Source organism: Perca fluviatilis, chromosome 18 (genome assembly GCF_010015445.1).
Source record: "Perca fluviatilis chromosome 18, GENO_Pfluv_1.0, whole genome shotgun sequence".
NCBI classification, from domain to species: domain Eukaryota; kingdom Metazoa; phylum Chordata; class Actinopteri; order Perciformes; family Percidae; genus Perca; species Perca fluviatilis.
Genome location: NC_053129.1, coordinates 11,893,259 through 11,918,601, shown reverse-complemented (window position 1 = coordinate 11,918,601; position 25,343 = coordinate 11,893,259). Strand labels below are relative to the sequence as shown.

The following is a 25,343-nucleotide window of genomic DNA, read 5'->3' as shown; positions in this document are numbered from 1 at the left end:
AAAGGACGCCGGGAAATGTATGCTGCCCACGATGGAGCAGTGTGGGAATGTATTATTTGTGAACTACATTGTCCAAAGGTATGCGTTAGCGCCAGTGTTGCCGCTCGTCAGTTAGAAACGATAGGAAAAGAAAGAAAAGGGAGAAAAAAACAATACTATTGTTTATCGCACAAGAAAATAAAAATGTAAGCAAAAATGAAAACTTAAAAAAATAAGATTTGGTTATAAAATTGACGCTAATTAGAATAAATATATTGAATTATTGGGAATAAAATAGACTATACAAATATATTGGAACATACAGTTTTCTTACCGTGTAGAACATAATGCAGTAAAATACACAGCTCAAGATGAGAGAAAAGAACTATTCTCGAGTCTAACACAAGAGTGCCTCAGAAGTCCACCCTCCCCTCAAGTTGAAGACCACCTCCAAACCCACCACAGAGCTGTTGCTGTCCGTCCTACAGCATCCCCACCTTCACAGCCTCACAGAAACTCCTGGGGCCCTGAAGAGAAAACTGAACATCCAGAGTCCAGCTCTACTGTCTGTCTCTAGCCTATACCTGAGGATTACACTCCAAAAAAGATAAAATAACATCATTAGACTAGACTGGCTTACTTCAAATTTGGTTCAAATTGATGCTGTGGACATCAAGAGGACTAGCTGTCAAGAAAAACAGAAGTCAGCCTGGGGGATATTTTTGAGCCGAAAAGTGAAAGCGAGCAGCGCGCCAGCATGCAGGTGATAACTTGTGCGTTGTTTACGCTCGTCACTCTCCCTGTCAGCAGCGTGTCGGAGGCTGACTCCTGCCCTGCTGTCTGCGAGTGCTCCGAGTGGAAGGCTCACACAATCTCCTGCTTTGACATTGATATTCTCCCCAGGTTTCCAGCAAGCACGGATACACTGTAAGTAGGCGTAAAAAACGCATCTGTAAAAGGGATTCTGCTGTTGTTTTTTTCATGCGTTTTGACTGTAATGTGCTCTTATCCCCGAGGGAAAAACCATTATAATATCATGAATATTACTTCAAAGTGCTCCCAGAGAGACTTTGAGGCCGTCTCTGATGTTAAGTAGTTATTCCATTTTAAAAGGTATTAACCTATTTTTAGTCTATTATATGGGCTATATGACAAACAAGCATATGTTCCAAAGTTGTCCAAAGTCCTTTTATTCTTGGTTTGGTTAGAAAAGTAGGCAATCTTGAAATAGGCTATATCAAAAGGAACACTAGACCTATAAATAGGAAATTGATAATTTGGAAAATAAGATATGTTTTAATGACTAATGTAATTAATTTGCACCCTATTTTAGTGAGAGAGAAAAACAACTGAACCATTATTTCACCATTATTACAATAATAAAATAAAGCAGGTAGGCCTATGTGTAAGTGAACAGGTTAAAATAACAACTTTCTCTTTATTTGTGGTTGGTTCGGGTTTTAGTTAGTTGTTTTTTTATTCACCTCTTTAACTATCATTACAAATTTACACTAAAACAAATAATACCAACATGTTATTGACTGCCCCCTAAGTCTTGCAATTGTAGTTTTTAGATAAGAGGAGGTGGAGGGAGAGACGGAGAGAAAGAAGGAGAAGGAACCCAGAATGTCCAGTTCAGAAGAGTCCACAGAAGGCTGCAGGGTATTTAAACATGTCAGACATTTTGGAAAACAAAGAAGGATGCTTTTCAGTGTTTGATTAAAAGCTTAGTGCTCACTACAGCTCATTTAATTGTATTTTAGGACATTTTATTAAAAGAACCACCATACCTTCATTTAGCTTCAACTTTGGTGTTTGTATACCCTACTGCAGTGGTTCTCAAGCTTTTTTCAATAATGTAACCCCTTTGAACAGTTTTTTTAAGCCATGTACCCCCTAACCAGTGCAAATAAAAAAGTAAAAAAAAGTCTATATAAAGAGGAACAATACAGCGATGTCAGCGATAGATTTACTAAACAGCCTTGTACCTGGAAAACATTTAAATGCTAATGAAAAAAGTTTTGAAAAAAAAAAAAAAACACAGAAAGAAGGAAGGCAACACTAGGGCGACAAAAGTGACAGAAAATTCCAAAAAGCGACAAATTTAGAAAAAAGTGAAACTTTGAAAAAAAGAGACAAAAACTTAGAAGAAAAAAAAAAGACAGTAGAAAAAAGTAAAGAAGAAAGGCAAGAATAGGTCACAACAAACGACAAAAACTTCAAAGAAAAGGTGACAATCTTCGAAAACAGTGACTTCGAAAAAAGCGACAACGTACCCCCCTGCAGGCCTCCAAAGTACCACTAGGGGTACACGTACCCCGATTTGAGAAACACCGCCCTACTGTAGTGTGCTAATTTTACTACTAACATTGACACACTATTCGGATGAAAGGCTCATCTTATTTGCCAGCTATCTATTTGTAGTGGAATCACAGTATGCCCACTCTTCTTTCCAAGAACAAAACAGTAACAGTAATATTTAATACTACTGGCAGCAGCTCATGATTACTTTCATTTGTGATTTTCTGTTGATTATTCTTTCAAATAAATGCTTCAACTATAAAATGACAGAAAATGTCCTAGATCTACAGTGATATACAGTGTAAAGGGGAGAAAAGCAACAAGTTGTATCCAGGGTTTCACATCTTTTTTCACTCATGTGCTACAAAAATTATGAATAAAAAATAAAAAAACGTGTCATCATTACAGTGAAGAATGTTGTTTATGACTCGGTTAGCTGTGAGCACTTCACACAAAAAAATGGATCTATAACCAACAGCTGATCTGTGTGCAATCTGTAGACTTGTTATCTGAGACCCCCCAACGATTTGTCAAGAATCCTGGGAGCCGACATGATGTAATATGTCAGGGTCACCTCTGAAAAATGTGGGCTTTTACACTTCCTAAATTGCTTAAGTACAGCGCAAAGATTATGCAACAGAGAGCGACTCGTTGCCATGGCCTTGAGTGATGGAAACACATGCCCTTCAGAGGGACTCTGTGGCATGTGTGGAAACATAGAACTGGAAGAGTTAGAAAGGGTATTTCCATTTAAATCAGCATTCATGATTGATTAATCAGACTGTACGGTTACATTGTATAAACCTCAAATCACTTTTGGTGATTTGGATGTTGTGGAAATAACCATTTCGGTACTTCCTAGAATTTAAAATAATCTTCTCACTATTTCTCTTACACGAAATTCCTCATAAGCACTGATGTAGGGTTCACAAACACAGGAGAATGTCCTGCGCTATGTTATGATAATCATAATTCCTTTTTGGAACATCCCTCTCCATCCTTCAATCCCAAACACCACTCTGCATCGCCTCCAACAGCACCCATCACATAAAATTATCTCCCGATCACTGCCCCAATTCACTTGACCACGTGCCCCGATGTCCCCTACGATTTCCTCACATTCCGGCCCACAGTTTACCCAGAGCCCTCCAGGAGGATGGAGAGACATGAAAGCATGCCACCAAGTGCTGAATTGTCACCCCCTCCTGATAAAAATATCTGCCAAATAAGCCCAAAATAGACTGCGGATTGAGCGGGATGTTCTAGCAGATGAGGCGTGAGGGAATTTGATTTCCTTGTACACACACTGAGGAATGAAAGACCCTGCTGCCCGGGTCAGGCCAGTCCTACTGACTCCAGCTAGAAGCCAAGATTTTAGCCATTTACTAAGGCTTCCTGCACACTGGCTGTGTGGCGTGGCGTTTCTGTTGCGTGTCAGTTGCATGGCGTTTTCTATGTCTTTGCACACCAGAAACGTATCTGACACGGTGCTACTGCTGCTGCTAGCCTTGTCTGCACACATGTATGTTTCCCAGTGATAAAATGAAATACCATGTTAAACATAAATATATACTGATTTGATTACAGCAAAGAAAAAATAGGTTCTTTATTGACAGAACTGTGCAATATTTGAAAATCGATTATTGTTATTATTTTAAATTACATTTATGTCTGCATTTATGTCAAAACCTAGAGACTTTCAAACATCAACATGTCATTTATTAAATGTACTTGTGTCTAAATGACATATAAACATCTTTTCATATTCTATTTTGCCTGGAAATGCTTCCAACACGCTTGCGTGTCGCGTGAAAAATAGGCGTCGGTCCTATTTCTAGCAGGCACGCGTTTTCACGCCTGAGATGCGCGTGTCACGCAGGCAGTGTGTAAGCTCTAACCTGTTAACATGGGAGCCGAAATATAAACGGACACGCCACGCAGCTGACACGCTCACGCCACGCAGCCAGTAGGAGGCCTTAGCTTACAAAAGATAGATAGTAGGGATGCAACAATGCATCATGAATCGGTTCAAAATCAATTTAAAAAGGTGTACAGATGTTGAGATAAAAAAAAGAATCACATCAATGCAGATTTTAAACGGCCTAGGCCGTAATCTACTTTTGACTTGACTTGTTTGTCTTCAGACGTCACTCCGTCTTCTTAGTTCATTTATTGAAGGGATTTATTTTTTCTATTTGAGTTATTTTGATGTTGGATTTGTTTTAGAAATCTAATTATTGATTTCTTTATTTAGTTTTAGTTATTTAAGATAAAATACAATTTCAGTTGCACCTTTGAAAAGAGGATACATCCGTTGTTTTGCAGTATATATAAATACAGGAATTCTTTTCAGTCATTTGTCTCCGGATCATCCTGGTAAAACAAACGTGTGGAAATGGTATCGTCAACTTAAAGTCGTCAACTTAAATTGTGAATCGTATCGAAAACGTGAGTTAAGTGTATCGCTACATCCATAATATAGAAAGAGACTTGACTTTGTTCTGGCAGGGTCCAAATGTGACTCGGGAGCTTTGTCTTTGGGTCAAATAGCATGAGAAGAGTCCAATATTTTGGGAAATATTATCTGCTTCCTGAGTTACATGAGAAGATCGATACCATCTTGTCTGTTATATATGAAGCTGCACCTAGAACTGGTTAGCATAGCTTAGCACAAAGACTAGAAGCAAGGAGGGGGTGGGGGTACTACTTTTTGTAGAACTGTTGTTTTACACTTGGTTTTTGTACAGATTTAACTAATACGATATTACGTAATGAGTTAGCTTAGAGGTGCCGGTTAGGTTGGACCGAGCCAGGCTAGCTGTTTCCTCCTGTTTATAGTCTTTGTGCTATAAGCTACGTTTAATAGAGCCAACTGCTGGCTCTAGTGAAGTATTGAATGAACAGATATGAGAATGGTATCATCCAACTCTCTGCCAGAAAGCAAATAAGATTCCCAAAACGTTTCCTTTGAAAACCTTTTTTATTAACACTGGTGGAGGTTTGTGCTGTGAAATTGCTTTTTAAAACCCTTCTTTATCAATACAATCATTTCACTAATTCCTTTATTTACACAAGAGTTTGGTTAGAAATTTTTTTGTGGAGGAAAATGTGTAAAAGGTTTATTTACTAAACAAAATGTGAATGCAAAGCAGCAGTCTGTGTGTGTCTGTGTGCATATGTGGACACTTAGAGTTTGGAGTCCTTTGTGTGTGTGTGTGTGTGTGTGTGTGTGTGTGTGTGTGTGTGTGTGTGTGTGTGTGTGTGTGTGTGTGTGTGTGTGTGTGAGTTACTCCATGTGTCACTGGGAGTCAGAGAGGTGGAAAGGAAAGCACAGACACGCTTAAAAGCCTGCGTAGCGTGACTCCCGACTGCGTCTGGATGATGCATTCAAATACAATATTTACCTTTTACAGCACATTTCTCAAACACCCAGAGAGTTCCATTTGAGAATAATTAAGCGGGGAAAAAAAAGACTTCAAGGGAAAAGAAAAAAAAAAAAAAAACAGCAGTTCCAGTCTTTCAAAAACCTCACAATTTCTGGATTGGAGTTTAAACATTTGATAACTCGTGATATTCGTCGTCCCTCAACTTCTCCTCTCATCTAATAAAACTGACTGAGGAGTGAAATCCTAATGCAGTTTCCTGAATGGTAACAGATGAGCACTGGGATTAATTGTAAAATAAATTGTGGGACGTTGAACATGATGAGCTGTAGCTGAGATTACTGGAAATACTGACATTTTCCCAGCTATCCATTTGCACCGATGTATCCTGTAATGGAAAGTGTTACTGTTCCTTCACATTCTGGAATAATTACCTCACGTATTTATGATCAAAAACAAATGTAACCGTTTGTAAAACATAAAATAAAACTAATTTAAAAGCTAAATCATTGTCCACCACCACCTATCCTAACCACTTTCCTTTCTCTTTCTACACTCAGAGTTTTCCCGGCCATTATAAGAGTTAGGTGCCGCACCAGAGCTGTTTTGGGCAGCACCTAGTCTCGCTTTGCCAGACCTTCCTCCACAGAGCTGCGCAGGAGGGTCTGGCTAGTCAACACAGCATTCCGGGATGTGAGAAAAACGTGCTCTGGCATTTACTGGCATTTCTTTAAACCAATCACAATCGTCATGGGCGGCGCTAAGCGCTGCACGGAGCCCCGGTGTGGCTGCAAAATAGTCTCGGGAAGGAAGTTGTTTTGGTGGAACGTGTACGTTCAAAAGCTGTTTTAGTCGTGTAACAGAAAACTCAGATTGGACAGATGGTCTAGCTAGCTGTCTGGATTTACCCTGCAGATATCTGAGGAGCATTTAACCATAGTCCTCAGAAATCCACCGGAGTTTAAAATGGCAACACAAAGAAAGCCGAAGGAGCCGGGCATTGGCTGATTGTAATCTGACTTCTTTAGCAAGATTTATCTTTAAGCTTTTTGAGTGTTTTTTTATTTATCATATGCTCTAGCTTTTCCAACATTTTTAGACACAGATATGGTGAGAATGCTCCAAAATGTGAAAAAGAGACCAAAACTACCACAAGGGGATACAAACCGACTACAAAGAGATGCCAAATGATCACAGAGACCCAAAACAACCCCAAAGAAAACAAAAATGAGACAAAGAGACTCAACAAGACGACGAGATGCAAAACCTCACAAAGAGACACAAAATGTATGGGGATATTGCACCTAAGTCTTCCATAAAGCGAGGGAAAACACTGCACTCATAGATGAGATCAGATCGGAAAAATTTATTGAAAAAAAAGGAACTATGTAGTGCTAATCCAAGCATTCTGACCGAAGAGACATTAAGGATTTTTTTATAGCATTTCTACATGATAGGAGTTTACTGTACATTGAATCACAGTGGAGGTTGAACATGTAACCGACCCTCTCTACCAGTCACCACAGACCATTACACATCAAAATGAGACAGAGCCCTTAGTAAACACAGTTATGTTGTCAATCACATGCTGGTAATATTATGAATTATGTGGCTTCTCCCCACTTCAAACTCAATTCCCAACCTGTTTGTTTTCTCAGGTTTCTATCCAAAATGACAAATTGGGGGAGCAATTTTGTCTTTAAGCCTCCGAGATGGGCTCATTGGTCTTCTCCCCGCGCTCCTGAGAGAAAATGCATGCTGGTTAATTTGAGTTTGAACGTGGTCGCGAAACAGCGCGGTTCTGACAGGGGTGTTTGGTGTCAGGGTCTGCTCTGTGTCCCTCTGTTTGTTTGAATTTGTCAAAGTGCATACAGGGTGCTGTGCTCCCGTGTCTACTGACTGACTGGCTAACCCCCCCCCCCCCCATGAGGGCGTGATTAAGACTCACGGGCCAGATCTCAGCCTCTGAATTAGTCTATTGTTCCCCTGATGAAGCAAAGGTGCATGAAGATGGCGGCTTTGGCGGAGCCACTTTGCATACCTGTTTCCAAATGGATGCATACTCTGTTTGCCAATTGAGACAGGATGCAGTGGAACAAAGTCTGAATGTGCACCCTTCTGCAGGGTGGCCCTGGTGTATAGCATGACATCAGCACATGTGGCTACCATCTTAATCTCTTTCCTCTATTACGATGTTGTGATTCCCCAAATCCACCAAAACAAAACTTGCAGCAAGATCACAGAAAGGAAATAACACATTTTGACGCGCTAGATAAAAGTGCCAAGTTGCCAGCAATGAGCCAGGGTAGCCGTTTCCCTCTGCTTTTAGCCTTTATGCTAAGCTAAGCTAAGCTAACCATCTTTTGGCTATAGCTTCATAGTTACAGTACATATATGGGAGTAGTACGCTATTGATCTTCTCATCTAATTCTAAGCAAGAAAGCGAAAAAGTGCATTTCCTAAAAAGATTTAAATTGTTTTTTTACAATTTCTCCGCCTTTTACTCAAAAACAGCAACAAGCTAAAATGTTTGACTTGTAGGTGAAAATGTCGGAATATGGATCAGATTATAAATATTTTCTTTCTCATAACGTAACCTTTGGTTTGATGGTGTACATGTAACTGTCACATTGGGTACCAAATGTGGAGGCCCTAACCTAACCTTACTTTCTGAAACATTGTCCTAAACAGACCCAGACATTGTTTTATTTGGCTGCCAGCTCAGGTCCAGTCAGATCCAAGTCTTTGTTTTTTCCCCCCCATGTTCCAAGAATGGTGTGTGTGTGTGTGTGTGTGTGTCTGTTTCACCATTTACTTCAAAGAAACCTTTCATCTGATTCTGAAACGTATTGTCGGGCCTTTATCTGTCTTTCCTTTTTCTCCTCTCTTACCTTTAGAGCTTTCCTTGTCTAGGGTTATTGGACAATTGTAAAGACAAAAAAATTTAAAATGTACTTTTGATAACAGAATCACTTTCATTCTCAAAGAGAATCTTGAGCATTTCCACAATGTCGTATTGTATGTCATTATGCTCCGAAAACGTCACGGTGCAAGATTTAAGCCTCGTTCCTTCAAAAAAAAAAAAAAAAAAAAAAAAATGGTATTACATTTAGTTTTTCTTTATACTTTTTGAGTTAGATAAGCTTAAAAAACTAGCCTTGCTCTGTCCAACGGTAACAAAATCCACCTGCCAGCACCTCCAAATCACCATCTAATTTGTTTAGTGTGTACAAAAACTGAAGTGTAAAAACAACAACTTGTCATTTTAGGAAGGGTTATAAGGACTGTTTCTTAGCCAAGAGCAATTGCCAGGCAACCAGCGGAGACTCCAGGAAGTGCTCCAGACCAGGAAATAGATTGTGTCTAGATGGTAACCCCATCTAGACACAATCAATCGGTAACCCGTCGCTGCCCGACGACCTATCCTAACCTTAACCATTCAAGGTTAATGCCTAACCTCAATCATCTCGAGAGTTTCAGTAAGTCTTGGGTTATCCTCTAGAGACGACCCAGGAAATAGCCTGGCACATTACCCACCTTAAAACCAGAATATGTCCTTATCACACTTTGCTTTTTTTAGAAGATAAAATGAACTAGATTTAATGTGTTAATTATGAAGGTGCAGGTAAGCTAATTTTGTAACCTTTAGACAAACTAGCAGTTTCTAGTTTATGCTAAGCTAACAGGCTGCTGGCTCCAGTTACATATTTTACTTTACAGATGTGAGTGGTTTTCTCTTCTCATCTAACTTTCTGCAAGAAAGCCAATAAGAGCATTTGCCAAACTATCTAGTAGCCTCCCTCCTTTAAAAATGTCAAACACCACCGAGGTAATGACAAACAATCATTAGAAGAATGAGTAAAATGTGTTTGTGACAACTAAAATCTGTCTTTATTTTCCAACCAGATGGCTTTTTGAGACCCACCTGTCATCCTTGCCAGCAGACGCCTTTGCCAACATGGTCAACATCTCAAGGATGTGAGTGGCAATTTATACAGTGGGGTTATTCCATTCAAGGCTCATAGGCCCACACTTTTCAAACACAAACCCTTCACAGTTGCTCTCATCCACCTGTTGCCTTTCAAAATGGGAACCTATCCCAGTTCCGAACTGCCCACCCCTTTTTCTTTTCCGTCTCCCACCAAAGCAGCTGATATGCTCTCTGGTTAGTATCACCACTGGCTCCTAATCACAGCTGGAAGCGCTAATGCGTTCCTTCAATAGGAATGTTGGTCCTTCAACCACAGCGGGGCTTGGACATTGGCTAGGTATTCCAGCAGAGCGTTTTTGGTGGGTGGTGATTTTAGACTCCCAGTAGAGGTGGAGTGTCTGGGTAGAGGTAAAATATACACTTGAGTCTTGATCCCAGGCCGCTGATTCCGACGCCTGCGTCCAAGTCATGCATGAAGGGAGACGGAGGTGGATGAGAGGTTTTCTGTAAGCCACAAACAGCCACGAGTGTTCACAGCCAGAGTTTTCTTTGCTCACTATCCAGATAAAATGATAGACTCCATGATAGAAAACCAACAAAACGTCAGTCCGATTCTCAAGTACAGGCTCTTTTTTAGTGTGTGAACATTGAGGTGTGTTTTATTAAGTGCCTATAGTAACTGCAAGTCAACAGAATATATCTTGTGTTATTTTCTAGTCATTTCTAAGGTTGATCAAGTTCATGGTTTATTTAAAGAGTGTACTTGTTACCAAGTAATAACAAATGGGAGCAGAGTGACTGATGACTAGGTAATGTATATGTGGGGTGTATACCTGTAAAATTACCCGTGACTTTGGAGGCTTTAGGCAACTTGGGTTGATAAATTCAGGAAAGAGTTGCAGCCTTTAGGATCATTTTTAGACACACACACACACACACACACACACACACACACACACACACACACACACACACCACACACACACACACACACACACACACACACACACACACACACACACACACACACACACACACACACACACACACACACACACACACACACACACACACACACACACACACACACACACACACACACACACACACACACACACGTCTTATGTTTTGCCCGCAGGCTGCTACAGTACCTTCATTCTTACATTGTAAGTTTGACAGATGGTTCAAAAAACGTCATTATTTTGAAATTACAAAGACAATTTGTACTTTATATTTGGTGTAAGCTCTGTGTATTTCTTTTAGATATATATCAGTGGACGTGACGCTGAAGAGGCTGGAGAGGCACTCGTTCTACAGCCTGAGGAAAATCACCCACATGTGAGTAACTAAAGGAAAATGGCACGCTCTTAATCGATCTTCATTGATTAAGCTGCTCCATTTGCTCTCTGGAGAGAAAAATGCTTAATTCTGAACCTTGCCGGCATCAAATGGAAGACAAGGAAAAAAAAACACATTTAGAAGCTTATTTCTTTCCTGTACACCACTTACTGCTCCTCATCAGAGCAGTTTTGCCTCACTTGCTATTCAAGAAATTGACAAAAGTAATTACCCTGTTGTGGGATCACCACATGCAAATTAGAGGAGAAACAATCCAATTTGGTGAAAGTACTTATTTTGTGGACCATTTTACTGAGCCTGGTCTAAACAGACAGAGAGAGGCCAGTATTTGGTTTCTCTCCTCGTCTTCCTCATGCTCCAGCTCTTGTTAAAGCAGCTCAGGGGAAAATCGTCTAGCAAGGTGCACTCTTTTCTCAATTATGGGATAGAGATTTATGGCTGAGTCTCCGGGTGGACCACACACCTTCCAGCAGAACACCTCCTAGCACTTCATATATTATTGCAAGACTTGCTGCCTATGTGAAGGATTTGTTCCAAGTTACAGCATCTTTGTAACACAGCAGTTTGTGTGTACCCAATTTGCTTCCACTGTTCAATTAGCCTACTGTATGAAAACGTGAGCATGTGTAGCCGTTGAGACAGTAACTGATTAACATCTACAGAAATTAATTTCACATGACTTGATGCGTGAGTGTGCGTGTGCCATTTTTCATTTTTATCCTAATTATCCTTTCCCTTTAGTCTTTTCGTATTAGCTGTCATAGCAGACGTAAGAAAAAATACATCACAGCTTCTGTGCGTGCGTGCGTGCGTGCGTGCGTGCGTGCATGTGTGATTTGGCTGTCATTTCTATCCTAATTATCCTTTCCCTTTAGTCGTTTCTTATTAGCTGCCGAATTCCAGACATCAAAATGCAGACAGAAACAATAATTCAAACCGCTAGCGGAGGGTTGTATCAGTGTTCTAGCGGTGTACTTTGGATCTCCGGGGCCTATTTGCCACTGATTGGTGTGGTGTAGTGCCATACATCAGATAATGGCATCTCTCTCAGGTTTCCTTCAGGGTCAGACACAAATTAATGCTCTGCTTCCTGTTGGCGGCTCGAGGCCGACAGCAGCTGTGGATCTAAGACTGCAGTCGGAGCTGAGAATTCAGAGGGGGCTGGGTGAAGTTTGTATCACACCACCATCAAGTGAAACCACTTATGTCAAGAATTCTTGGTTTTTAAGCAAAAAACCTAACCGTTTTTTATGTAGATATAATAAAAATTATCAACCTTCATGTACATACATTTTTGTTCATTTGTGGGAAGAAAACTCAGGCAAGAATAGTATGTATTTTTTACCTTTACAGCAGCAATAACAGCAGTTGATTTACAGGAAGTAAATCATGTAGTTGACGCTCGATGAATCAATATGTTTGTATTATCTATGGATCAAATTAATACGTGTAAATGTAAAAGGAGTCAAATCAGAAATCATTGATTACAAACTAAATCTTGCTTGCTCGCTAACCAGTTCGCTACCACCACAAATACAATTTAAATATCAATGTGGGAAAAACGGTAGCATGACATGACATGAATAAACATCATGAATAAACGTCACGAAATGTCACAAATAAACCTTTGATAAACACACTCCTCTGTGAACCATTACATTTTAATCGGCAATGGTGGTTGACAATGAAGAACTCCCCTGATACCATGCAACTTCACAACGTCATAAAAAGTCAGCATTTATCTCCATGGTTTTGATTGAGAGACCCTTAGCGACAAAAAATTGTAACATTGTACACTTAAGATGACCACATACTGTGTGTGTGTGTGTGTGTGTGTGTGTGTGTATATATATATATAGTTTTTTTGTATATGTATATATATATATATATATATATATATATATATATATATATATATATATATATATATATATATATATATATATATATATATATATATATATATATATATATATATATCATGTAAAAAGTATGACGTTGAAAAAAGGCCCGCACACTGACAAAAAACTATACATTCAACTAACTGTGACAATGTGTGAATAACAAAATAAGAGACAATTCGGTCACAAGAGCAACATCTGCCCAATCTTGGACACTTTTGTGCAGCGCAAGCCATTTTCCTATCATGTGATGATGGTACTGTTTTACCTTGGCAACATGAACCCGATTCTACTTTTGTTTTTAGAAAGGCTGGATTCAAGATCGCAAATGTTTTCAGACTGCTTAGTTAACGTGACCAACCAAAGGCACCATGGCTGAGGAAAGAGAAGAGTACCCATCACCCACAGAAACACACACACTTTGTCAATAGAAAGTCCAAGTAAAGGGAAATCAAATTCACAACAGCGCTGTTTGACTGACCATGTGGAGTTCAAAGAGTTGTGACAAAGATTCAAACTCTCCACCTCACCACTTTGGCTCAGGCTTTGCCACTCGGGAGTTTTGTAGTCTGCTTGAGCATGTCAGACTATGTCCTAGTTGTATTGGCTGATAAAACCATCAGATATTTCGGTGACGCTCTAGTGGTTATACAGCAGCACCGGGAAGATCAACCTCTCCCACTCAGTGACTTCCATCGACCTGAACACGTCTGTCTGCTGGGCAGAGTGTGGTTTGCCCGGTGTGTGAAGGAGGGCCAGGGCACACGCTCCAGAGCAAAACCTGGTTTCAGACCGCAGAGAGAGAGGTGTTCAGTCCAGCCCAGGGCGGAGCAGAGTAAACACTAATGAAACACTAATTGGACTCTACTTCCGGCCCTGGCTGTCTGCACCGAGTTTCCCTTCTCTTTCACACTGTCAGCAAATGTTTTATGACTATGTGTTTCTGAATGTGTGTCCAAATAATTTCATAATGGCCACCACACACACTTTGGTCATTTACTAATGCTCTGAATGAGTTTGTTTTTATGTGAAAGTGCATTTTCTTGTCCGGTCTTTCAGTGAGATACGTAATGCAAAAAGTCTGACCTACATCGACCCAGAAGCCTTTAAAAATCTCCCAAACCTCAAATACCTGTGAGTAGTTTTCATTGCATGCTCTTTTTGTCATTGAATTCCACATATTGACAACATTATGGTTATCCAAAAGAAAATGAGGGGTCTATATTTAAAATGCTTAAGTCTGGCAATAATTTAGACATTGTGATCTATTCATAGAATGTTGTGTAAAGCACGGGCAAGAATGAGTCAGGCTTCACTGAGTTTAAAGCAGTGGTACGAGTCATGTTCAGAAAAGTGACTGCACACAAACTAAAAAGTATTCGGCCTGCTCTCATGATTACTTCAAGTCCTTCAAGAATCCCTGGCTTGTGACCAGACAATAGGTCTTTTGGTGTGGGTGTCACACATAAATATGTCGCAAAAATGGCATGAATTGGCATAGTAGTTTTTAAATGATGCTGTCTACTAAATGCAGATCTTCAGGACTGTTTTTATAGCAGTGCTCGCTATACCTTTGCGTTACACTGTTATCATTAGGGCTGGATATCGTCAATGATTTTCTGAATCGATTCTGATTCACAAGGTCCTGATTCGATTACATTTCCGATTCGATATCAATTAGGTTAGGGAAATTTCTGTTACAATACCAATTTTGCTTGGATATAAAAGAGATTCTCCGAGAACATTTGCGAATTGACCCCTAAAAAGTTTGTAGTGGGTTATACATCCATGGTGAAAAGGTATACATTAAAAGATCAATTCTGGGATTGTAGTGATCTATATGAGATCACTCAAACAAAGATTGATTTTAATTAGAGAATCAATTGTTTTAACCCAGCCCTAGTTATCATATACCATGTTTCTTTCTGTTGTGTTTACTGTATGTCCTGACTGTTTCTATCCTATTGCTATTCAGGGGAATTTTCAACACCGGCCTCTCTCTCTTCCCTGACTTGAGCAACATCCACTCTAATGACATGAACTTCATACTGTAAGTGGCTAGAACTTTACCATTTTTAATCTGAGCACACTAATCAATATTCAGTCTAGCTACTGTAAAACTGCTTTGTGTCAACGTCAGCAGTTCATTGCCACATTCATTCAGAGCTATTACTATTGTTATCAGAAAGCAACAAGACTGTCAGCAAGATGAGCCGCTTTTTCATGCATTATATTTTATACTGTGTAAGGAACAATGGGTGTGTTTTTGCACTGCAAAGAGAGCTTTTGGGTTTTCATAATGTTGGCAGTGTCACGAGGAATAAAGAATGAAATCACCTCTTACTGTGTAAGCTTAAACTTAATGTTTATCCTCCTTTGTATATGTAAAAAGAAGCAAGAAGCAACATTGGGACATAGGGATTGTGGGAAATATGATCTCTATTGTAGAGAAATGCACTAACCTCATTAACTAAAGATCACATCCCTTCACAAATGTGATTGTGTGTTAGTGGTATACAAAATGTTACAATACATAAGCAGTTTGTGCTTTCTGCATGTGGGTGCATTTTGTTTTTGAGTCAATAAGCGTCTGCCTTCCCATATTCAACCCTCTGCATGTCTGCATTAAATGAGCATCTAGACTAACATCTCCACCCATTGTCATCACCCTCAACTCTAATTTAATATCCCTACTGAGACATATACTTGAGAATATCATCATCAAGTACATTCCTCCTGTGCCACTTTCCAGTAAAAGGTATTTATTTAACACACCACTTCATTTCCTCTCTATTCGGCGTCTTCCTTTGCAGGGAAATTGTTGATCATCCCTACATCACTGAGATCCCGGCCAACGCATTCCGTGGCATCACCAGCGACGTGCTGACAGTGTAAGATCTTCGCAAGAGCAACCACATGCACATACGCACATGTATAAAAGTACAGAAAAGAACTGCTTAAACGTAATGCAATTACATGTCTAGTTGGGTCATACACTTTTATACAAAAAGCATAAGGGAAACGTGAACTTGATGGAAACCGTAGTAAATAGGTCTACATAGTTAGTGTCCTTTATCACTAAATTCAATCTAAACCCAAAAATAGCCAATAAAGGAAGTATGGATAGGCAAAAATGACCTCAGTTTAAAAACATGTCCTCACTCTGAACTCACTTAAATCTCACAAAAAAAAATAGCAAAAACAAGTACAGACACTCCAACACAACAGGCAATCACATGTATGTGGTTAGGTTTGGGAGCGAGGGAAGAGGGATTGCAATTTTAATCCACAAAACAGGATGTTACAGAAAATGTTGGGCTATAAACCGCAAAATTGCACAGGCAGATGGAGCCTCGCCATAGAATGTGAAATAAGTAGGTCCTACTTATGTCTGTCACTGAAGCGCAGAAATGCATTAAGGCGTCAACACATGGACAACATTTTCATTCAGTAGACTGGTTAACCTAAAGAGGCAAATTCTAATGAGCGCTATTGTCTTGATGTTACTGTATGAGCTTCTTCTTGTGTTCCAGGATGCTGTATGGAAATGGCTTCAGAGAAATCCAACATCATGCCTTCAATGGGACCAAGCTAGATCAAGTGTAGGTATTTCATGTGAACTCCTTTGTTTAATTCCTTTGACAACTGTTACAGGAGCAATTCAACATTTTGGGAAATATGTGTATTTGTTTTCTTGCAGAAAGTTAGATGAGAAGATTGATATACCCTTATGTCTGTATGCTTAATATGAAGCTACAGCCAGCAACCGTTAGCTTAGCTTAAAGACTGGAATAAGCTAACCTGGCTCTGTCCAAAAGTAACACAAATCCACCTACCAGTACCTCTAAAGCTGACTTAATTAACAGGTCATCTCTCATCTAATCTGTATAAAAACCTAAGTGTAACAACAACAAGTTGTTGTTTTACCGGAGGTTATATCAAATATTCACTATAACTAAATAGCGCAAAGTTGCAGCAACAGTGTGAAATGGTACACACTTCCTGTCTCCTACATTGGCGTGGCCTCGTTTGTAAGTGTATAAATGTAGTGAACGTCGTGTGGATGGATAAAGAGTTATGTTTGCATAATTTATTTGCATTTTCTTTTGCTAACATAAGATATTAACACAGCTAAACGCCATATTTAGCATTATGAAAATATGTTATGTGTGGCGTTTGCGAATGTTAGTTGACTATCCATGAGTTTGTTGCTGGGAAAGAAACAGGTCTCCTGATTTGTCCATCTGAAAAATGTTAGTGTCAGAATGTTTTGGGAGATATGTGGCATGGGAAAAATGGGTCCAATATTTACTTTGGTGACTATGGGGCGAAAGAATCGGTCATAATCTGTGTTCACGTTCACTTCTCCCATTGGAATCAATACACTCAGGACCTGCCACTTGTCTTCTTTTTGAGCAGTTTCCAGTCTTTATGCTATTGTAGAGCTAAGCTAACTAGCTGCAGGCTTCAGCTTCAAATTAATCATACAAAGATGAGAGTGCTATGGTAGCAATCTTCTCAACTAACCCCTAATTTCCACCAGACGCGTCTGCGCTGCGTTCTGGGCGCGTTGTTACGACATAACAGAAAGAGAAGGCATGGAGTTTAATTACAGGAGTGCTTAGAGTGAAAGGTAGATACTAGCTTAATACACACGTGATTTTAGTACTATCTGTGAGTCGGGCAGCAAGACGCTCGGCTTCTGAGACGCTCCCGGTGTGGTATGGCGCGTGGCGTAGGACCGAACAAAACCGCAGCACAGCCGGAACGCAGCACAGACGCGCCCAGTGGAAAATCAGAGTAACTCTTGGCAAGAAAACAAATAAGTGTATTTCCCAAAATGGCAAACTTTAACAATTTTGTTTGCTCAGCAGTTTCAGAGACATATGAGCCAATATTGTTACTTATTAGGTTCAAGGTTGTTGTTTTTTTATTATTCACTATTACATCTTTTTCACTGTTTTAACAGTGTTTTTAAATAAAATTCTTATGTAGGTTATGTTTTTTTTTTTTTATCTATAACAATATCTCTCACCGGGACACCGAAATCCGTCGAATTAGAGGTCTTACATTTCTCAAAAATTATGTTGCTCAGTATTTTGCCTGGATTAAACAGTTTCTGACATCTGGCATGTGTATTTCCTTACCCAAAATTGCACTACAAAAGCAGCGGGATCACGGCTGGGTCTCTACAGGCCTTCTCATATGTACTCGAAAAAGGGCCTAAGCCCAGCTCTTGATTAGCAAGCTGGAGTTCTCATGGGAAAATATGTTCCCAAAAGTGGGTAGGAAGTGTGCATTAAGATTTCCCCTATCCCATACACTCAGTGACACACTTGATCTGTGTCAGACTTGAAGAAATACATTTTACACTTGTACATTCAATAGCCTCAGTTGGATAAATTACGAGAGAGCGGGTAAGCATTGCTTCCTTTTTCAACTTTTGTCGCAACATGTTTTCCTTCTTCTTGTCACCTGCTGGTCCAGAATCCCTCATATTCAGGATATGAGGTATTAATGATATTAATTTAAGGCTCCTCTCCTCTCTTACAACACCTACACATCCCAGATCCGTATAAGAGCTTAATTAAGCCATTGGCCTGTGACTAGTGAGTCTTCCAACATGGATGTTTGTGTTGGCAGCTGATCTGCTCTGAGGGGAGAACTGATCCCAGCGCAGCCGGACCAAGACAAACACACACCCCTCGCAGGTCTATTATCCTTTTTAGATTTAAAGGATTCAGGGGGATGTGTAGTGAGGGTGCAGTGTGTTTAAGGAGAATGCCGACACATCGTATAATGTATAATTTGAGTCAACAATGTGAGTGAGACCTTTTTCTGTCATGTTTCACCCCTGAAATGAGAGAAAATAATCAGAGAAATGTGCAGTGATGAGGCTTAGGAAAATATTATGCCATGGCTCGCCTCTGTCAGTCTGATTGAAATGTGATAGATTTTCTTCTTATAAACTTAACTTTGTGCTTTCCTGTCCAGAGACCTTCACAGGAATAAGTATCTTAACAAGATGGATGAAAGGGCTTTTTCCGGCACCATCAGCGGCCCCATGCTTCTGTAAGTAGTCTATCTAAAGGGTTGAAAGTTTAAGCCGCTTTTATCAACTCTGTAATTATTACACACAATTCTTACATCAATTATGAACTTAATCATCTCCAAGAGGTGAGCCACAGTATTTAAAATCAGTTTCATCTATTTATGTGATATTTTGTGATAGCTCTTTGACACTTTCATCTTGCTTTTACCATTGCCACATAAACATGTCGACCTTATCTGTTGTCTAAATAAATTCATTAAATTAATACATTTGTTCAATTGGTTCTTAGTGGAATATGGTTTTGGTTACACATTTGTGTGCTTGTAGTTAGTTGTAGTTGGAGCAACATGTAGCCTACTTTAAAGAAAACTAGAAGAAAAAAAAAAGAGCATGAATTGTTTTACAAATTAAATTCACTCATAAGCAAAAAACGCACCCTTGCTCAGTTCAATACACTCAGGGGTTTTACTGCTACAGCCTTACTTGGTCTGGTATGACCAGTAGCTAAGGATAGCTAATGTTAGCTAACATTAGCAAGCTTAAAGCTCCCATATTGTAAAAAGTGAGATTTCTGTCTTTTTTTATTTTATTTTTATTTAGCAGATTGAAGTGCTATTTAAATACTGTAAAAGTATCAAGACGCTGAATACACGGAGAAATGCACACAGCCCCAATTCAGAAACTGTGCCTTTAAACGAGCAGTCAGGACTTCCATACAATTGTGATGTCACAGCTCTATCTATCTATCTATCTATCTATCTATCTATCTATCTATCTATCCATCCACCCACGTTACAGTCCCCGGCTGCAAGACCCGGAAACACTGACCAAAGAGACAGAGGGTTATTATATTATTAGGTATACTTCAGAGAAAAATGAATAATAATGGCCGTTTTCGAAACCGCATACCATACTAGCAGTGCGTACTGATTTGGCCGAAATGTAGCATGTAGTATGCAAACAAAAGCAAAATCTGCAGTATGCCAAAAATACCCGGATGTCGTACTGATTCGGAAAAAATAAGTATTACTATTTCAATGATACATTTTTTTTTTTTTAAAAGGGTGCATAGAAATAGATATTAGGCTTAGTTTTATTTCATTATTCACACCATGTCAAGTTGGATTTTAACAATTTCCTCATTCATAATGTGCCGACTGGATGAGACATGTCTGCGAAATGGATAGCATATCATCAAAGAGTAAAAATCATTCCACCACAGCTGTGTCTTTGACCAGGAAATCTGAAACGCATTGTGTGCAAGGCCGGTAGGGAGAAACTTCCGACGTTTTTCTCGATACTGTCATCGTTTTTTGCCATTGTCAAGCTTTTTAAAGCAGAGTCCCCGTTTTAAAAAAAAGGTGTTGGATTGCCAAAACCCTTTACCACGGCTATCTAGTTGCTGTTATGGCTCTGATCTAGCCATTAAGTGTCTGGTTAGATAAATGGGGTTGGTGTGCAGGTCTGCCTTCTCTGTTCCACTGAGGAGCATGTCCTGAGTGAGGTCACCTCCATGAGGTCATGAGCTAAACATCTGGGAATGACAAAATCAGACTGACACTCGGAGTCTGTGCTGCTTTTCTTTTCTACAGCCTTACACAATGTGCCCCATGAGAGGAAAAAAGAGCAGAGGGCAGGGAAGTGGGGAGAGCAAATGGGCTTAAAAAAGAACAACTGAGCTCTTAGCAAATATGAAATGCGTTGGCTTTTGTTTCTTTTATTTAATCAGATTAATCAGCAGATTGACTTGGAGGTTTAATGCATTAGGAAACTAAAGAAAGCAAAAGAGAACTTGGCCTCTACTTGGGGGGTGAACAGCACAATGTCCTAATAATAAGATCACACGGGATGTTGGTGAGATTGTCAATCTCCCTGCACGTCTTTGTCCCAATCAGCTTGGGCTTTGGCATGACAGCCGAGCACAAGAAATAGCACATGTAATAGTTTAAAGATGATGAAGGAGAGAAGAGCTCACTCGAGGAAACAGATGGAGGGTGTTGTTTAATCCATCTATGAGATCTCTGGTCTCATCATGTCTGGCTCCTCTCTGGATTTGCGCATAGTATGTTTGTTCATACTATGTTCAGTATGCTTGTCATTCTTTCAGTTAGTCAGATGCAAGCACAATATTCAATATTATTTATTAGCATCCAGTAAGTCAGTGCATTCTTACAGGATGGGGCTATGCAGAAAAATTGCACTCCATCACCTGCATCAGGGACGTAGCTTAGCGCCATCTGTGACCGACCTCAGCACTTTAGGGGGAAAAGTCAAAACATTTAGAGGTACGGGTATCCCACAGATGTCTTATGTCTGCTTGGAAAGATACAATGTATAATAAAAAGAGGCAAACCCCATGTTTAAAAGGTTCCTTGACAAAAATCTCACAATTTATGACTTTAAGATCTCCGACAATATCAGATCTTTTTTCCTCATAACCGCGTGAGTTTTTTGTTGTTGTTGATTTACCACACTAATCTCAGAATATTCCAGTTTCTTTTTCTCGTAAATATACAATTTGTTTCTCTGAATATTACCCTCCAACCCCTTATTCCCCTACAATGGCCCTAATAAGCTGTCTTACAAAAATCTATGTTAATGCATCTTATGTATCTTCTTAAAGAATCTCTCATTCCCTTTCTGTCTTAAAGAGACGTGTCCCTGACCGGGATCACCTCCCTGCCAACCACAGGTATGGATTCTATCCGCGAGCTGAAGGCGCGCAATGCCTGGGCACTCAAAAAACTGCCGCCCATCAAAACCTTCAAGCACCTCACCATCGCCAACCTCACCTACCCCAGCCACTGCTGCGGCTTCAAAAACCTCAAAAAGAAACGAGGGTGAGCTTTCTTCAAGTCTCCCTTTTTGCATCTGTCGAATGTACTTATGAGGGTCAGAAAAACACAACACACTGGGCAGTCTGAGAAGCACCTTCAGCGAAAGACTCAGACACCCACGATGCACCACAGAGCGCCACGGGAGGTCGTTCCTACATGTGGCCATCAAACTATAGAACTCCTCCCTCTGAGTGCTACAAAACTGGACTCACAACACGTATTTCCATAATCACATCTCTATAATGTAAATATATTCTTGGGCAATTATGTGCAATAATTACTCGGTGCAATAATCTATTAGATACATGTGCAATATCTGACATTATTGTAGTCGGACATGTTTCAGCCACTTGTTCACTGCTGCTTCTTATGTTCACACTGTACTTTAGGTTCAATAGCATTTTGTGCAATCTATTGTATAAAAACAATCTTTTTAACCCAATCTTACTTACTTTTACTAACTAACATACTTTTTAATTCTTGCACTTAAGCTATGTTACTATATACACACACTTGACTATTTTTTTCCCTTTCTCTTATTTTTGGCTTAAATTTGACTGTGAGCAACTGCAACTTAACAATTTTCCTGAGGGGGATCAATAAAATTCTGAAAAGTCAAGTGGAGGCATCACAAGAAGTGTGCCTATAGTGTTTGAAAGACAAACAGCGTCCAATAGAATGCTCGTGTGTTTTTGGTGTATTTGGATGATCTACCACAGTGAGCGGGGCAGCTGCACTTGTATGGTGTGGATCTTGGAAGGGATTGAATCAACTCCCTTACGTGTTTACCTATAACTTCTTACACTGCTGCCATAATTAGAGTCACTCATTGCTGTTATTGTAGGAAGAAGGTTGAGCCAGACCAATAATGACTCTCAAAACAGGAATCGCCTGTCTTCAACTGGATATATAAATGACACTTAGTGCGAGTAAGCATTGAAGCCAGGTCTGTGTATTTTTGTCCGATTTTAAGACTACAGTATTACTTTATGGATTCAATCTGTGTGCGTTTTTCAGCTTTTTGGAGTACATCATCTGTAACCTGACTGCCTTCTACGACCAGCATCACAAGCGCTCGGTGGGGCCCCTCGGCGTGCCTTCCCTCCAAGGGGACGGCGTGGTGGAAACGGTCCCAGACCAGGAGCCGAATGACGGGAGCCACAGAGAGTCCGACCACTGGAGGAGAGGAGACTTCCATGGAAGCCTCCACTACCACGCCTACTTTGGTGGCCAGCCAAATGAGGATGTGGGTTTCGGAGAGACCCTCAAGAACCCCCAGGAGGACACCAGCCAAGACTTTGACAGTCGTTACGATTACGTGGTCTGTGAGGAGGGCGAGGAGGTGGCGTGTGCGCCGGTGCCCGATGAGTTCAACCCTTGCGAGGACATCATGGGTTTCGGCTTTCTGCGAGTGTCTGTGTGGTTTGTGAGTCTGCTGGCTGTTCTGGGAAACGTGGCGGTGCTCCTGGTGCTGCTCACCAGCCACTACAAGCTCTCCGTGTCCCGCTTCCTAATGTGTCACCTGGCCTTCGCCGATCTGTGCATGGGGATTTATCTGCTGCTCATCGCCTCGGTGGACCTCCACACGCGAGCCGAGTACTTCAACCACGCCATAGACTGGCAGACGGGCCCCGGCTGTGGACTCGCTGGGTTTTTCACAGTCTTCGCGAGCGAGCTGTCCGTCTACACCTTGACGGTGATCACTCTGGAGAGGTGGTACGCCATCACCTTCGCTATGCGGCTGGATCGGAAGCTGCGTCTGCACCACGCGGCGGCCGTGATGCTGGCCGGCTGGATCTTCTGCCTCCTGCTGGCCCTGCTCCCGCTGGTCGGGGTGAGCAGTTACCAGAAGGTCAGCATCTGTCTACCGATGGACACCCAGTCCACGGTGGCTCAGGTCTTCATCTTGTCCGTGCTGGTGCTCAACATCCTGGCCTTTCTTGTCATCTGCGCTTGCTACTTCAAGATCTACTGCGCGGTGCACAACCCTCACTACCGCTCCGGATCCAAGGATACCAACATCGCCAAGCGCATGGCTGTGCTCATCTTCACTGACTTCTTGTGCATGGCGCCGATCTCCTTCTACGCCATGTCGGCGGTGCTGGACCGGCCGCTCATCACTGTCTCCAACTCCAAGATTTTATTGGTGCTGTTCTACCCGCTCAATTCCTGCGCCAACCCGTTCCTCTACGCCATCTTCACCAAGGCCTTCAGGGGGGACATATTTATCCTCCTCAGTAAGGTGGGCCTCTGTCAGCAGCGAGCGCAGCTGTTCAGAGGCCAGACGGTCTCGTCAAAGGGCAGCAGCGGGATATCTCAGGTCCGTAGAGACAAGGATAAGGTTAGGAAAGGTGGAAGCAGAGGCCAGGAAGAGTTGCCCATCCACCTGAAGAAGTGCTCCGGACATACCTGCCATCAAGCCGTCTGCCAGCAGACGAGCCCTGAAGAGAACCAGAGCCTGAAGACGTGAGCCAATCACCCGCTTCAAGTAGTAAAGCAAGACAGGTTCAGGTGGGAGAGGAGAGGCCTTCAAGTGTTTGTGGACAGATCTGTTTGGATATTTAACAGAAAGCTCCAGTATTCTGTATCTGCTTTAGTTTTTCAGGCCAAGTTCAGCTGTTTTCACAATTTGGGCTTGGATGATTTTATGGTTCCAGTTGTTGGAGAATATCAAGTGTCTCTGAAATGTGAGCCCGACTTCATCTAACTTATAGTGCTTTGTATTTGGAGGGACAGGCTAGAAAAGAAAAGATTATTTTAAGGAAATATAGTAATGATTAAAACTATACACACACACACACACACACACACACACACACACACACACACACACACACGATTTTTCAGTATCTTTAATTTAGTTTTACCTCTGCACAGTCTAGCATTGATATATAAGGAAATATGACAGATCTTTAAAACTAAACTTTCCTGCGATAAGACCTTCCTAAGTCGCTCTATTCATTCTTGGCTATTTTGTTAAAGGACAGCCTGCTGGCTCAGTGCGGTTCACAGTGAAAACTTGTTTTAAATGTTTTTAAATGTAAAAACACTGCATCTATTATTGTCTAATCAATACCTCTGGATATAATGTCAATACCCGACAGTGTTTGATGATTTATGGATGAAAACAGGACACATTGGTGTTTTTTTGTCTGTTAACCTGAAACCCTAACCCTGAAACTGAAAAGAAAACATGGACAGGTATAGTACAGTACTTCTGTGATGTTGGAAAGTGGACACTAAAATTGTACTTTTATGTGGCTTATACCTGAACAAAATTGATGTATCACTTTCGTAGATTCATAAAAATAGTTGTGTACTTGTGTTCTTTGTGTTATTGTGAGTTTTTTTTTTTAATGATACCAAATACTTTTACTTTCCCTTTTTTTCACATTGATCAAGCAAAGTTTGCAGAGGCACGTCCTCATCTCCCGAGAGCATGTGATCCAATTACAAAAGTAAACACAAGACATATTTGGATTATTGGCAATTTTCTGCAAATTACAGACAGGTATGATAATCACAAATATATACTGTTAAAGCCTTGTCTCTCCTCTGGAATGTCATGGTTGTTTTTCTAGCATGAACGTGATATTTTTC

The 25,343-nt window shown here is 40.6% G+C and overlaps 2 protein-coding genes across 3 annotated transcripts in view; one reads left to right on the top strand and one right to left on the bottom strand.

Annotated features, from left to right (window-relative positions):
* Positions 1 to 25,343, bottom strand: part of LOC120546813 (centrosomal protein of 128 kDa) — a 113,889-nt gene that overhangs the window by 85,283 nt on the left and 3,263 nt on the right. The window lies entirely within an intron of this gene.
* On the top strand, positions 461 to 25,068 carry tshr (thyroid stimulating hormone receptor). Its single transcript, XM_039782028.1, has 10 exons — positions 461 to 906; positions 9,570 to 9,641; positions 10,858 to 10,932; positions 13,914 to 13,988; positions 14,830 to 14,904; positions 15,668 to 15,745; positions 16,388 to 16,456; positions 18,849 to 18,926; positions 21,558 to 21,746; positions 22,761 to 25,068. The coding sequence occupies exons 1-10, from the start codon at positions 737 to 739 to the stop codon at positions 24,211 to 24,213; spliced, it is 2,334 nt and encodes a 777-aa protein (XP_039637962.1). The 5' UTR covers positions 461 to 736; the 3' UTR covers positions 24,214 to 25,068.

Coding starts and splice junctions, on each gene's coding strand:
- tshr (XM_039782028.1), top strand. CDS start 737: ATGCAGGTGATAACTTGTGCGTTGTTTACGCTCGTCACTCTCCCTGTC. Junction 10,933..13,913: donor CTGAGGAAAATCACCCACAT/GTGAGTAACTAA, acceptor CCGGTCTTTCAG/TGAGATACGTAATGCAAAAA. Junction 13,989..14,829: donor CTCCCAAACCTCAAATACCT/GTGAGTAGTTTT, acceptor ATTGCTATTCAG/GGGAATTTTCAACACCGGCC.